The following is a 16,367-nucleotide window of genomic DNA, read 5'->3' as shown; positions in this document are numbered from 1 at the left end:
TTTTCCGTCTTGACTTTTATTTAGATTAGAGAGCGTTTGTTGTAATAGTTTATTTTGGATTTTTATTAAATAAAATATTAACAATTGGGGATGCCCATTGGTTAGTTTTAGTTGCTGTTGCTTTTTGGCTCCTAAAATTTGTGGACTTTGACTTTGACAAAAAGTAAAGCACATAAATAATAACATAATATCAAAAATGTTAATTGATTTATTACTGATCCTCGGGAGCTGGCAGCTTCTCCCAGGTGGGCTCCACGCCCCAGATTTCGCGGGCATACTCGGCAATGGTACGATCCGATGAGAATTTGCCGCTGGACGCAATATTATGGATAGCCATCTCCAGCCACTTAGCTTGGTTCTGCAAAGAGAGAGAAAGTGAGTTTAGAAAGAGATTTAAATCCAAATTATTCTCCATGAATATTTACCTGGTAGGTCTTGGACACCAGATCCTGTGCCTTCAGGTACGCATCGAAATCGGCCAGCAAGTAGTAGTGATCGTATTTGAGCAGAATATCGGCAATGTTCTTGAACTCATTGGGGTTGCCGGGGCTGAAGAAGCCGCCCTGGATCTGATCAATCACCTGCTTGACCTCAGCATTGGCATTGTAGTAGTCGTAGGCATTGTAGCCCTTCTTCTTGAGCGCCTCCACCTCATCGACGGTCATGCCGAAGATGAAAATGTTATCCAGTCCCATCTCCTCGGCCATCTCCACATTGGCACCGTCCAGCGTGCCGATGGTGAGGGCGCCGTTCAGCTGGAACTTCATGTTGCCAGTGCCGGAGGCCTCTGTGCCGGCGGTGGAGATCTGCTCGGACAGATCGGCGGCGGGCATGATCTTCTCGGCGAGCGTCACGCGATAGTTCTCCAGGAAGATGACCTTCAGCTTGTCTCCGACAATGGGATCGTTGTTGACGACATTGCCAACGGCACAGATCAGTTTGATGATCTGCTTGGCCACATAATAGCCGGGTGCGGCCTTGCCACCGATCATGATGGTCCTTGGTGTGAAGTTGGCTGTGGGATCCTTCTTGATGCGATTGTACAGGGTGATGATGTGCAGGCAGTTGAGCAGCTGGCGCTTGTACTCGTGAATGCGCTTCACCTGGATATCGAACATGGACGAGGGATTGATCTTCACGCCATAGTCAGCCTCCAGAATGGCGGCCAGCTTCAGCTTGTTCTCCTGCTTCACGCGTGCCACATTGCGCTGGAAGTTGGGATCCTTGGCCCACTTCTTCAGAGCCACCAACTGATCCAGATGCACGGGCCACTCGTCACCGATCTTCTCGGCAATCAGATCGGACAGGCCGGGATTGCACAGCAGCAGCCAGCGACGGGGCGTGATGCCGTTGGTCTTGTTCTGGAACTTGCTGGGATCCATTTCGTAGAAGTCATGGAAGAGCGAGTCCTTCAGGATCTGCGAGTGAATGGCAGCCACACCGTTGACAGCATGGGAGCCCACAATCGACAGATGGGCCATGTTGATGCGCTTGTCGCCATCCTCCTCCACGAGCGACATGCGACGCATGCGATCCAGATCGGTGGGGAACTTCTTCTTCACATTCTCCATGTGCAGGAAATTAATGTGATAAATGATCTGCAAGTGACGGGGCAGAATCGACTCCAGCAGGGACACGGGCCAGCGCTCCAGGGCCTCGGGCAGCACGGTGTGATTGGTGTAGGCACAGGTGCGGGTGGTAATGTCCCATGCCTTCTCCCAGGTCAGATGCTCCTCATCGATGAGGATGCGCATCAGCTCGGGTATGGCCAACGATGGATGGGTGTCGTTCAGCTGGATGGCCACCTTGTCGGGGAAGTGATCAAAGGAGTTGCGCACCGCCTCCCGGGAGCCGAACTTCGAGGCCTTGTAGCGACGAATGATGTCCTGGAGAGTGGCGGCGCACATGAAGTACTCCTGCTTCAAGCGCAGCTCCTTGCCCTCGAAGAAGTTGTCGTTGGGGTACAGCACACGCGAGATGTTCTCGGCCAAATTACGATCCAGCACGGCCTGAATGTAGTCACCATCGTTGACTGCAAGCAGAGAGTTGAAAGATCAATCAATGGGGGTTTGAGGCGGGAATATTGTTATCAAAAACTTACAGAACTTCAGGTTAAAGTCAATGGGAGACTTGGCGGACCACAGGCGGAGCGTGTTGACATGATTGTTGGCATAGCCGGGAATGGGATTGTCATAGGGCATGGCATAAACCCTCTGGGTGTCCACCCACTTCTTGCCCTCGGGCGTATCGATCACACGGCCATAGAAATGAACGGGCAGCATGAACTCGGGACGTGCCTTCTCCCATGGGTTGCCATAACGCAGCCAATCGTCGGGCTCCTCCACCTGCTCACCGTTCTTGATCTTTTGGGCAAAGATGCCGTACTCATAACGGATGCCATAGCCATAGGCGGCCAGACCCAGAGTGGCCATCGAGTCGAGGAAACAGGCGGCCAAGCGACCGAGACCACCGTTGCCCAGACCAGCATCCTCCTCCATCTCCTCGAGATTCTCAATGTCCAGTCCAATCTGGTACATGGCCTCCTCGCACTCGCTCTGGATGCCCAGATTGATCATGGTGTTGGTGAGGGAGCGGCCCATGTAGTACTCCAACGAGAGGTAGTACACACGCTGAAAGGAACCAATAATAAAATAATTATTAATTAAGAGAAGGGGAGGGAAAATATTCTGCTGTATTTAATATTATTTTAATGGTATTTTAGGGGAATAATTTTGTGCATTTTGTTAAAAATTTTATCACACACTTTCCTTAGATTCTCTATCTAAAATAGCAATCAAATCAGCTCCGAAAAAGCAGTCTACTCCATAGACTTCAACAGCTTTAAAACACATTTTAAGTACAATTTATTACGAAACTCAAAGCAAAAACTACTCCAAAACTACACTAAGACAAACTCCCTGCAGGTAAAAAGAAAACCCAAGTAAAATCGAATATTAAATCATAATATTTGATGACTTGCAGGCGATGCATTTCTTAACAACCTTTTCTACTTTGGACAGGTCAAACGAGTAAATGCCAGTAAATGAAAATATGTTGGTCCATAGTACTGAGAAGGTCCTGACTGTTTCGCAGGAGCACCGCACCACTCTGGAGTTGGGAGCAGCTGTCATGCTCTTAATACTCGCTATAATCCTTCTGATTAATGTGTTTAAGAAACCTGAGCCTGAGCCTGTGCCTCGACTCATCCAAGTACCGATGGCAGATGAGCCACCAGAGCCTCCTCCACAGAACATGAGTCCCCATCACCGATATAATTTGAGAAACACGCCAGCCCGTCGATCCCGGGCTTGTAACTAATATTCAAATCCAAAGTTGTAATTCTATTTTTTCGATTATAAATCTAGCAATCAAAACGATGTCAAAATTTCAACATAAAACCAACAATAAATGATTTAGCCTTCCAGTGATTTGGAATACTTTTAAGAGCGTTTTGTTAAAGAATTTAAGAGAGAATATTCAGAGTTTAAAAGCGAAAGAGAGAGCGAGAGAGAGTTGGATTAAGATAATCATTCAAACAGAACAGGTTTTGTTTTGCCCGTGAATTATTGTTTGCCAAGTGCAAGGTTTCATTCCACCTTAGCCCAGGCTCAACTGTACAGCATACACCCGTACAGCTTTAGCTGCCTGTAAAATGCCTGCAGATAAGGAAACGTATCAATCGGTCGATCGGAGACCTAGTTATGCCGGACCGATGCCGGTGCCGGCATTTGCCATATGCTCGCCCCAACAAGGTCACCCAGTTCTCCCAAAGCGAACATTGGGCGTTATCAGTCACTGGAATCGTTTGCTAATTTCAGGGCAGCCTTAGTGAAAACTATTAATAGAGGTTATATTCAATTGGGTTCGATCGTTTCGATCCGATTCGTATCGGTTGCTGCTGATTGCCATAATGTTACGAGGGCATTTGATTGTTTGTAGCAACAGTTATCAGTGGGGTCTGGATTACATACCGGCTGCGCTTTGCATGATTGAATGCACAGCATGAATCTAATGAATCTAATGAATTGAAATGGGAATCTATCTGCTGCACCCATCTCTGGTCAATGCTAGGGTGCTGCTGATCAGCAACATCGTTGACAGTGTCGCCAGCTTATGGCGCTAGTGACAAGCTCCAAGGTATGCGCCGAGCATTCCCTTATCAGCGGGTAATATGTAAACTATGCCCTAAACAAAACGCATACCCCAGGCGCATGCTGGCTGCCCCACATCTAATTAGTCTGAGACTTGTTTGAGGGATCTTGTTTGTGCATAATACCCGTGCAGCAGGGGTTAAAGGGGTGAGATTTTTGATTAGAAAACATTCCGCAAAACATTCAGATAAGATATGTACAAGGAAGTAATGCACAGCAGTGCATTGGCAGTATTATTTACGCAATAATGCTCCAGTGTATTTCGGTATAAATTATTTAGAACAACTTAAAATTCCACCATGATGAGCACCAAAGTCCGAGCATGACCCTACCTCACTCTCACACTTTCTTCGGCTTATCTAATCGAAAGCCGGCCGAAACATACATTTTTGGGTCAACATTCTCGTAAAAGCTTTTCAAGTCATTCAACTTTACATTTTGCTTGCCATTTCTCATGGCTGGTAGGGCCTTTGGCAAACGTTCTGGCCCAAACCGAAAGCGAGCAATAACCAGACATATGTTTTGTGGCGGCTTTTGATAACAATAAATAGAATTTGTTTGCTTTTTTTGCTTCCTATATATGTATAAATGTATAATGTATAGATTGGCTGCATTATAACCGCAATATGTGTACGTAAAAGTATAGCAGATGTGCATAGGAAGTGCCATCAGGGTAATGTGATAGTTTTGCTGTTTCGTTATTAAACAATCATTATTCGCTGCTAGCCAAAGGGGGTTTAATATATTTGTGCTACCATTAGGTGAGATAAGTCGTGCAAACATATGGATTCAGTGGCACAAAGTTTCCACTTGGGAAATTTACAGAAAACTGTTTGACAGCGCAGAGGAGGAGGTTACTCAAACCCAATGAACTTTCTTCAATTTACATAAATTACCGCAGATTGGAATAGATAGAATGTGAGTGGACGTGGCACTCGTGAAGTGCTCTTTCAATTAGATCAAAAGCTGGACATGCCACAACAGCTGTTCAAGTATCCATGAGATACCATCAACCCCATGCGTAGTCCCTCACCCACTCCAACTCTCTCTGCTCTGATGATTGCGTGACTTAATTGCATTGTATGTAGCCCCACCACAAACTAAACATAAACATCGAATCTATAAAAATTCCATAAAACTGAACGTAAACGTAAGGGAAAAATTCGACTCAGCTAAATGACAAACGACCAGCCAGCGCAAACAGTCCCATTCCCCCAAAAGTGTACCCGAAATAAAAATAAGAGAAAAACCTGCAAAGAAATATATATACAAAAATTTTCCTTGATATTTTTGTCAGGCGTACGACAAGGGGGAGCGTCTTCGCTTTCGTTTTGTTGTTAATAACCTTTGATTGACCTTGAAATTATGTGTGTCGGTCGGTTGTTTCCCATATATACAAGGCATGTACTAGCCTCACATAGAAGCAGCAACAACAGTTTCCCCACGAAATTAGTTAAATTGAAAGAGTCCAAATAAAAAGTGTATGTACTGCAGCCGGAAAGTTTTTTTTGGGTGTTGAAATTGGTGTGGCGCCCCAAGCATTTGTGCTCAATGAATAATTAATAGATTGTTGGAGTTCTGGCTGTATCTGGCAGATATTGAGTGGGGGCACGAAATTGAAAGTGATTTAAGCTGACATTCAGGCAAGGACAAAGAGTTGTCATGCTGCGAGCAAAAATATTTGCTAATGGAAAGCTCTCACGCTTTTGGCACGTGCTAAGTAACTTGTGTATCTGATGGATACGCTCGGTGGGTCTGCTGTCAATAAAGTATGTCTGCAAAGTAGAGCTAAGCTTGGGCGTACTTTATAGAAATTTAGCTACAAGATGTATCATCTTCTAAGGCGGATATCTTCATTAGCCATGGAAGAGATCAAAGAGAAGAAATTGAGATGTGCGCCCAAGGAAATTGTATGCCAATTGAGATGACAAAAGAAAGCCATTTGATGCGACAAAGCTAATAGATATTTACTTATAGACTATATGTAGTTATGGATTCCATAAGAAGCACGGCGACAGCTGTGTGGCTATTTATAAGCTGTTTAGCCTACAAGTCAGCTGCTAGAGGAGAACACGCAGTAACCGGCTTTTCATCTTGCTGTGCTTTTTGGGTTCGAAAAATAACAAACAACAACAACAACAGCCAATTTTGTGTGCAGTGAAAGTATTGCAACTTGTCGGGCATTCTCTCGTCACACTTCGTTCTCACGTTTTTGGCATTGATCCCATTGCAGCAACAGATCTCTAGTATAGGGACATTGCTGCCAGAAATTGGTGTGCAATTAGGCAGAGCAGAGCAGAGCCGAGAGATAATTGCGAACGAGTAGGAAAACAAAAGCGAAAGAAGTGCAACAAGCGGACAGATGAGAAAAATAAATTTGGCCACCAAAACGGACAGCGCAATAAATTGGCGTACCACAGGCCGCACCAAAAAGAAAATGTCGTAATAGCCAAAAAAAAAAAAAAAATGGAATATAAAGTTGATTCCAATCGAATTTCTAGGGAGTCGCTTAGCCTGGAGCGCACACATTTCGGGTTCAAAGTTAGGTTAGGGTTAGAGTTTCTCTTCATGGAAATTTCCATGAAGGTGTGCCCTAAAATCAATAGACCGCCCTGGAGTGCGGGTTGTGTGGAAGTGGGGAGGGGTGGTGGTAATTGTCATCCAAACTCACCTTGGGATCCTTCTCGTAGTAGTGCTGCTGTGTGCGTATCCAGCGTCCCACCATGTTGTCCTTGACGGTGTTCGCCAGGGCAAAGTAGTAATCGCGCAGCGTGGCCACATTGCGATCCTTCACCAGGGTGTAGTGGAGATGGCGATTGAAGTTCTTCTTCACTTCGGTCACATTTCCCACCTCGGCTATGCCGCGCACTGAGATTTGCTTGCGTCGATCCGCGTCCGATTGGGGCTTCGACATGGTTGTCCTAGTTATATACGGTATATGTCTCTTTTTTACAATTTATATATACTATATATACAGGCAGATTCTGTTCCGATGCGTGGGTGCGCGTGTGTGGAAAACGGAAAAGCGAATGCGAAAAGAATCGAACAAGAAACCAAGAGGACCGTTCGCTGCAAATTCCGGAGCACTTCTCAGACGACGCTGTGCCACCAGCTTTTGTTTTTTCCATCAAAGCTTTCTCGCGCTCGCTCTCACTTTTGGCGCCTGAGTTCTCCCGGTGACACACACACAGCGGTTCTTATCAGCTCTCGCGCCAGCTCTCCCAAGCGTCACTTGCACTCATTATGCACTATGTTATGCACTCTCTCTCTCTCTGGCACACCGTTCTACATGTTCTACACACATGTTCCGCCCTCGCTCTCTGACGCTCTTCTGAGTTATTCTCTCTTGCCCCAGTCACCTTGTACGAAGGTCATACATGCGTATTTTATATTTTGTTTGTGTGTTTTAGCGTGCGCATAGCCATGCTTTTTGTTCTTGTTTGTTGAGCAGCTGGCCGCTGGTGGCGCCCTCTCCGTTGGATGAGAGCTTGCCGCCTGTCAAATGGAAAGCTTTGGTAGCAGCTGTTTTGATTTTGTTACAGTATATATGTATGTACATATGTATGTACACATGTAGATGCGCCAGTTCATGCAAGCGATGTTTGGTGGCTTAGGGTTGACAGCATACCTCAATTCTGGGAGACGCGTAAAATACATTTTTCAATTTACGAAAGAAATGTTCATTTGGCGCCCTCTTCGATGGCTGGAGAGAGCTTTGGAAGCTGTTTTGGTGCGCTCTCTTTAGGGTTGCAGCATAACTAAAAGCTGAGAGGCGCGTAAAATCAATTTTTAAATCCATGAATGATGAGATGTTCATTTAGAATTATTTCCCCTTACAAAGTTATCAGTTTATTATTTATTATTATAAATATTTCATTCAAAATTGTATAAATATTAATTCCAACTGGAATTCCAAGTATTTATTCCAGTTCTCTGGCTCAGTGTAAAGTTCATGCATTCGGTTCGTGTTCGACTTCTTATCTGACGTATCGGTTACGTCGTTCATTATCTTCGAATCTAGATGATACTGCGAACAAGCACTCGCACTTTTGTCAATGCATTCGCTTGAAAAGTGATTAGCATAATGATGTCACTCACTCAGAAGGTGTCCCATCAGCATTTCACAATGTATTATTTTAGTTTTCGCATTTAGTTTATTTATAGTTTTGTTTACAAGTCTCTGCCTTCTGTTTGGAGCGTGTTGCCGGGGCAATGCAACAAATGCTAATCCCAGAGACCGGCAAAGGGCATCTAGGATTCAGTCTGGAAGCAATTTAGTTATTCCATTTTCTTGTTTATTACTTTCCATAATGGCACTCCCATGTTCCACTACTTGGGAATGCATGCGGAAAGAGTCCTTGAAAGGTGCGGTAGGACAGAGGGCAGGATAGTACTGGTAGTAGTACGGGTGCCAGTGCTGATGTGAGTGCGGGGTTCCGGGGGCCAAACAACATGTTGTTTCTTGTATTCTTTTTTTCTTTTCATTCTCATTCTCACTCTCACACTTTTTCCCCTTTTTGTTCATTGCAAAATGAAAATGATTAGCACATTTGCCGGAGCGGATAGGGCGTGGGGTTTTGAGGGGGGTAACTCCTGGCCACGTCCTGCCAAGCAAAATGTACGTCATCATTCATACGCTTGTCTGTGTAAAATTTAAAACTTAATTGGAATCTGAAATCCGCTGAATCTCGGCAGCGTAACGTACATAACCCTTACGCTTGTTGACTCCGGTTGATTCCGATCCCAGCCAGGCCATATGTACAACACCGGCCACGTTTTTGTTTTGTGCCACTATTATGCAAAAGTTATACCCACACACACACACACATATACCATGCCCACATTCACACTCGCAAAAAAAATAGTGAGAGGGCACAAAAAATAATCTCGGCTTAAAAAACGCATTTGAAAAAAAGGACAGGTAGGGCAGGATAGGGTAAGGCAGGGTGCGGTGGGGCGCCGTTCAAAAGTTAAAGTGTTGCCATTTTTCATTTGTGCATACATTCATGGTGCTGTACCCTGGTGCATGTACTGGGTATTATGTGTTTGAGTAGAGGATTGCCATTCAGGAGAGAGCAGATTAAAAAGGAACGAATCCTAATTGTCGCTACATTTTCGACGTAAACATTTTGCTGTATTAATTTCTCTAAATAGAAGCACCATTCAATTAATTCAACACGGGAAGGAAAGATGTTTACAAGCACTTAAAACAATGCAACCAACAATTCTACTCAACAAAATATTGCACTTTTGTGCAGTTTCATAGACGGAATAATATTTGATGATTCATATGAATATCCATGAAAAGTAATCAACAAGTAATTAAAAAACCTTAACGTAATTCAACAAAATTAAACAAACTCTAGTTATATTTTATCCCATATAAATATTCGTTCATATTTAGCCTGATTAAATGTAATCCAAATTGCGTGATCATCTGCCGTGAGTACGATAGACTCTGCCAGGGTATAGCAAACTTCAGCACTCGAAACAACTCTTGCTTTCATCTTTTTTTGCTGGGCGTGTTTGCTCCCATTCCTCTACTCTCTTCTCTCACACCGTTTGTTGTTGTTTGTGGGCTTGCTGTTGTTGTTGCTGCTGCTGTTCTGCCGCTGCTGCTGCTTCTGTTGCTGTTGCTGCTCCTTCGCCTGCACAAAAGCTCGAGTGTGGGAGTGTGGGTGTGTGCCGTGTGCATCTCTGTGTAGCACGCACACACCAGCAAACATGATGAAACATATGTGAGCTACGTTTTTCGTGCGAAAAAAAGAGCGATTCGAGTGCTTGTTAGACGAAGAGGCGGGGGTGGATGAAAGCGGGAGAGAGTGGAAGAGATAGAAAAAACACGTGAGAGCCAGAAACTCGTTTTGCCGCTAATTGGATGCTAAAGGTGTCTGTGTCTGCCAGGGTGTTGTCCGTGTGTGTTAGTGTAGGGGATTGTGGCGGCGGCCTGGAGTTGAAGTTGCCAAACATCATTAACAGCAGGACACCGCCCAATGCCCACCCCGAAACACCTACCTGCCCGCCCACAAAGACCGTCCGAAAAAAAAACGGCATCTCAATAATTACAGTTTTTTCCTCTCTCTTTTTCTGTACAGCCTTTTGATGAGATTAAAGTTTTGGCATAATGATGTCTCATTAAATTAAATGGCAACATTTGTCCATACAAAACTGATGTAATTTGCCTGCCAGAGCAGCCACCCCTCTGACTTTCTCCTAACAGGACTGATTAATGTGCCCATTGGCACCACTCGGACTGGAAAGTGACTGGAATTGGATTGAAGGAGAGAGCGAGTGAGAGTGAGGGGAGAGAGAGCGTGTCTAATTCGAGCGCAGCGCTCATTCATTTTGCTCTCTCTCAGCATGTTCGTTATTTCTGGCTAACCATATCTTATTAACGGGTTTCTACGTCAGTCAGTCACTCCGCTCTCTTTCTTGAATGAAAGCTGCCACTCCATCATTCAACGTTAGCATGTGACTGGCATTTTGACAATCAGTGCAAGTGCAACATCAGATTTTCTACACCAAAGCAGTGCAACCACCACACAGCACTACATGGACTAGTCTTAGCGTAATTGTAATCAAAACGGATGGCTTTTTAAACAATGTTGATGCCATAATTACCCCACACTCGTTTCCTTTTATTCAAATTAGGTTATTATCTGCCCATATTTAAACTAAACCCCCATCATGCCACGTCATGCACTCACTGAATTCTATCGGCAGTTGGCAGGGGGGTGGAGTGGCCATTAAATTGTTTGGATATATTCCAATTTCCGTACATGTTTCGATTTCCGCTTTAAGCCCTTTATTTTTGCAGTTTAAATGTTGGCCATAAAAATGCAATATCAATATCAATATCGGGAAGGAGACTTCGATTGCCCAGGCCCCACCTTTCCCTTGCCACACAAATTGATATCGAATTACAATAAAATCTGCATTTATCAAAGTTCAAATAACGCACACAGGGACACAGGGACACACACACGGAAGCAGCGACTCGCATGCAAACACGTACACAAATACTCACACACATGCAACAGTTGCATGGCGGCTGTGCCCTGTATGTGCGTGCCATTTTGTAACCTTTAACCTTTTTATGGCCCCCGGCCATCAAGCAAAATACTCGCACTCAAATGCAACAAAAGTGGAAAACCAGTCGAGGGAAAAACTTTGCTTCTGTTGAAGTCGTAATACCCTGGAAGGGTTTGACGTTTTTTTTTTTTTTAGGAACTTCAGAGTTGGGTCTTGCTGCTTTGAGTTGTTGGAAGTTCAACAATTGGCAAGATATTTGGTTGAAGTGCTAACAAAATGGAAGTCGCAAAGATTCATAGATGAACAGAACTTCAATGAGAATTTTTGGAAGTAGTATTATACGGGAAAAATCTGTGGATTCAGCTTTGACGATTCAAAATTGAGTCTTTTATTAGGTTTCAGAAAAAGTACCTCCAAGACGCTGAACAGATTTGTAACGCTTCCAAGACAGCTCACGATTGGAAAAAAAGCTACCGGTAGCAATGCCATCAGTGGGTCACACACCTGGGGGTCAAAGTGCACATTTCTCTAACGTAAATCCTTTTACGAGTATATTATACGCTTTCCCCGTGGCAAGCAATTGCCGGCTCAGACGGTCAAACATTTTAAAAGGGGTACTGGGACTGCGATGCGATGGTGCCATAAGAATAAAATCCCAATGGGAACATTTGCAAGCCAGCGAGCGCGGCCATTATGAGCTACTTAGCAACCGATTTGTGCAGCATTTGCCACACCTCCTGCCCAACAGACACACACACACACATAACACGTATACTATAAGCACTCTGTTTGGCATTAGTGTGCGTGTTGGGGAAGAACAAAAAAAAAGAGTGGAAGGCAAATTGTTGAGGATTTGAGACGGGTCTCAGGTTTCTCTGGGTGGAATCATTGGATTTGTTTTTCTTTCGCATCTCGTTACGTTGTTGTTGCGTTTCGTTTGTTGAATTGAAATTGCTTAATTTAGCAGATAATTTAGCCAAACAAATTGTTTTCTGTGTGTGTGTGTGTGTGTTGCCCACCCAACACACCACGCCCGAAGGTCGTACAAATACACGGACACGAATGTAATTAGCCCGCTTTTCCGTATTTGTTTGGCAATTGCTTTTGTGGCTTTTGTGTTCCAATATCCACCCAATAAGGGACTCCACTCCACTCCACTCCACTCCACTCCACATTCGATGGAATGTGCTTCGAAATGAACACTCCCATGTGGCTATTTGTATGCGATTTATGGAGCCAACTTGGCTTTTCCGTCCTAGTCGGCACTATTGTTGCGACAACTATTCAATTACCTCTTAGAAGCCTCTCTCTCTCAGCCACTTACTTGCTCGGACCATCACTTGTGTAAGAGCCAAAAGTCAATGTTTAATCTGGTTACTGTTTTTCTCTGAGGGGAGTAGTTTTCCCTGACCAAAAACAATGCGTGGCATTTGCATTCGAGCTGCAAAGTGCCAGCTGCAAGCTGCAACGTGCAACCCACAAAAATACCTGTGTGTGCCCCGGAGAGACATTCTTCAATGAAAAGCAACTGCAAAACTCTTGGAACATATTCACACACGTAACAAATTTGTTCTGTGGGAAAGAGCAACATGATTTAATAGAGTTTTGTCCTGCAGGGACTCAACGATAAATACTGTACGTTTCGTGGCTGTAAGACAATGGACACAGCTTACGTTTCCACCAGTCTGGAATAATAATGATGGTAATTGTAATAGTAATTGTATGCATCTGGGGGAATAATTATGATAATCAATGCCCATTAGGCAATCATAAAATTAATGGATTAAATTAGCTAACACATTGCCATCCATAATTGTACACTCACTTCCAATGAATGAATTATGAATTGGGTGTTTGATTTATTTCTGTTAGCTTTTGTAAGCTTTTTCCTATGCAAACATCAAAAACAAAACAAAACAAAACCCAACTACTATTATTTCGCTCGAAGCAACAAATGCCCCCCAAAATTGAATATAAATTATGTGCGTACACATGCATATAAATATGTATGCTTAATAATATCCATAGAGTCATTTAAGTGCATGAATTTGTGGTAAAAGGTTTGGTAAAAAGCTGTTAAAGCTGGTTGCCAAGAGACTTGGAAAGGTATTCTTTTTATTATTATTTAATAAAACAAAAAATGTACACTTTATCCACAATAATGTCATGGAAACCATACAAATATTTTTCTTTCTAAAAGTGGGATTTTGCGCTCTTTCAACGCTCTAAAAGTAAGCAAAATGTTGCGCAAAAACAAAATCCATTTCAATTCAAAAAAATACACCAAACAAAACATTTTTGTTAGACTTAAGCTGCATAGAAAATAAATCAAATAGTAACTAAGTTCATACAACATAAAACTATCAACGACTTGAACAGAAAATATTTATAAAGTATTTACGAGCTCTCGCACTTGTGCATTTAATTGCACTAAACTATCACACAATTCCGAATGCCAATTAACAATTTATTAGAGTCAATTTCTAGTCGAAGAAGTGTACATGCAATTTCCTTATTGCATTTATTTTTATTGATTCCATTTGTGTTGAAAAATGAAACCAATCTAGGAAATACAATACGCCACATTTACACAATGGCCGGCAGTCAGACAGCGAGACAGAAAAACATTCATGGGATACATGTGGAATGCATTTATAATATTTAATAGTTTTTGTGTGACCGGCTACAAGGGGTATGACAGACTGAACCCATGGATTGTGCACATCTGTGGAGGCTCATAAATGTGGTACATTCAAGGGACATCCTTTCATCGATAGTTTCAATTGTCATTTCTGCTGTATTGTTTAAAGATCTTCCAGCTTTTGTCACTCCACTGACTTGCTTTAAGTAGCAACAACTTCCAGTCCAAAAGGGTATGCAACATTTTATGGCTTCACCCTTTTTGCATTATTTCTTTTGTTTTTTATGTTGCCATATTTTTAATATGATTTACGAGCATCATTGTCAAGCAGATAAATCAATTTACAAGCCATATGTGATTTATTATTATCCCGAATGTTCTCACTATGGTAGAGCCTTCCGCTGTCACCTGCCACCTCCGGAGACCTTCTCCTCTGCTCTGTCGTTGCACAAATTCGTTTATCATTTGGCAAGGGACTTGTCAAATGCCTGTTATAATTTCGCAGCGAGTGCATTCAGTTTTGTGATGATGGAAGAATGAGTAGATAAGCGGCTTTTCGTGTTGAGGCAGGAGAAAAATAATAGAAATCAATTTCCATAACATTATTACGGCCATGATTGTTCTCACTCTGATGGAATTATGCCGACGGCTGGTGGGGGCTCCTCAGAAGGGGGAAACACTTGAGTGGTTCGGTAATAAATTTGAAACTTATCAAGTGAGCAACAAAGTCGAAAATTCCCCAAGGACAGCCACAGACAAAAGGAGTAGAATTTATTTGCTTCGAGCTTTAAATTATTTCTCGTTTATTTACTTAAAGTTGGTTGCTATGGGGAGGGAGGAAGTATGCCCAACGCCTTAGACAATGGGCGCTGGACTTGGCTACGGCTTTGACTTCATTCAACTGGAAGTATTTGAAAGTGGAGGATTTTGTGTCCTGCTCGTCCTTGGCAACATCAATAATTCATTGACCTTCTGTGGCCGACAATGCAGCATTTTATTTGTGTTTTATTTTGTTACGTTCCCTTCTATTTGTCACTCGAACTTTCAGTGAGAGTTTTATGGCTGTGGGCCAGCACAGTCCGCGACAGTGGGCTGCCCCCGAATTGAATGCATTTTCCATTGAGAATTTCAACGGATTTGAAGCGCATTGCTGGGGGTTTCTTTAAGCTGTCACAAAATGCACAAAATGATTTATGTTTGCAGAGCCAAAAGCGACCCGAAAATGTTCATTAAAAAGGCAAGCAACCATTCCCACGCTCTCTCTCTCTCTCTGCAGCTGTGACTCGTTCCCCAGCGTGTCAACACTGCGTATGCGCAGTGCCAAAAGTCTCATCAATAATTGAGGTTCCCTAAAATTGATTGCTGTGTGATAATTGTAAGCTAATTGCAAATATTTGCACATCCACGAATACAATATGCACAATTTCAATGCTGCCTGCCCGCCTGCCTGCCTAAACCCCCAAATATGTATGTAGTTGCATATCGCGAGTCACCAGTCAATATGGCAATGCCTCTGAGGCTTAACTCTTTGGTGCTTTTGTTCACAGTGTGTGTGCGGTGCATTAGCTGCTAATTGTTTGTCTATTTGCCTTGTTGCATAAATAACATAGGGTGGAGAGCTGGTGCTCCACTGCCTAAAAGAAAACCCAATGCAAATCAAATGAAATTGAGCGCAAATAATAAGATATTGACTCGGTCGATGGCGGAGATTAGCCAGCTGAAAGGCAACTCAATTTATGCCATGAAGAGTAGCAGCAGCAGCAGCAGCAGCAGCAGACGAAGGAGATGCCGAGAGGATTGTGCCAAACAATTATCCTGATAAACGTGATTGATTATGCAGCAGCAGGGGAGGAGCAGAGTTTTTCCATTTTCCTCTTCCGCCAGCCTCTCTCTCTCTCTCTCTCTGTCCTCTTTCTGAGCTCTGAGCTAACTGGCGAATTTTCAATCAATGAAATAATTATGTGTCGTCCTACCCAATGTCGTGCCCAATGGCGTGTGCCAAATTTTCAATCAACGAATGGGTAGGAGTACGAGGAGTACCCCAAGCCAAGCCAAGCCAGCGACAACGACAGCGACAACGACGAAGGACATCAATTGAGGGGAAATCTACTTAACCAAATTGATGACAATGCGATAAGTCAGAGACGGGCGAGTTAAGCCGCTTAAATGCTTATAAACTGGCAGTGCCCCAAGCTGCTCCTCTGCCACACATTGTACCCACAATATTCAGAAATATATGTATGTGCTCCCCCCCTCACCACCCGCACCATGCGCATACTATTAAGCCAAGTCAATGCCAATTGCTTGAGAGGGCAACATTCCTTTTTTTGGCCAGCTATGCGAATTATTTGCAGTGCATATGCCGGCATACCTCTGCCCACGGCCGTTCCTGGTTCGATCTAGCATAAATTCCGCATTAAGTTCAGCCCGGGCACGTACAACAATTTGTGAGAGCAAAAAGAGGATGCCTTTGCCACCCCTTTTGCCAGGTTGTTTCGCTTGCTTGCTGCTGGAAGCAAAAAAAAAAGGAGAAAATATTGTCG

The 16,367-nt window shown here is 43.5% G+C and overlaps 1 protein-coding gene across 1 annotated transcript; it reads right to left on the bottom strand.

The window, feature by feature from the left end:
- Positions 1–127: 127 nt before the first annotated feature.
- LOC117900216 (glycogen phosphorylase) lies at positions 128–7,207 on the bottom strand. Its single transcript, XM_034810500.1, has 4 exons — positions 6,823–7,207; positions 2,102–2,630; positions 426–2,032; positions 128–358 (listed from the first exon to the last, which is right to left on the bottom strand). The coding sequence occupies exons 1-4, from the start codon at positions 7,063–7,065 to the stop codon at positions 212–214; spliced, it is 2,526 nt and encodes an 841-aa protein (XP_034666391.1). The 5' UTR covers positions 7,066–7,207; the 3' UTR covers positions 128–211.
- Between the last annotated feature and the right edge of the window lie 9,160 nt (positions 7,208–16,367).

Source organism: Drosophila subobscura, chromosome U, assembly GCF_008121235.1.
Source record: "Drosophila subobscura isolate 14011-0131.10 chromosome U, UCBerk_Dsub_1.0, whole genome shotgun sequence".
Lineage (NCBI taxonomy): Eukaryota > Metazoa > Arthropoda > Insecta > Diptera > Drosophilidae > Drosophila > Drosophila subobscura.
The sequence above is the reverse complement of the archived record's forward strand: the minus strand, read 5'-3'. Positions and strand labels throughout refer to the sequence as shown.

Bases quoted from the DNA above. Each gene is read 5' to 3' on its own strand.
- LOC117900216 (XM_034810500.1), bottom strand. From the start codon at position 7,065: ATGTCGAAGCCCCAATCGGACGCGGATCGACGCAAGCAAATCTCAGTG. The intron at 2,631-6,822 runs GTGAGTTTGGAT...GGTTCCTTTCAG, and splicing joins ACTACGAGAAGGATCCCAAG to CGTGTGTACTACCTCTCGTT. The intron at 2,033-2,101 runs GTAAGTTTTTGA...CTCTGCTTGCAG, and splicing joins TGACTTTAACCTGAAGTTCT to TCAACGATGGTGACTACATT.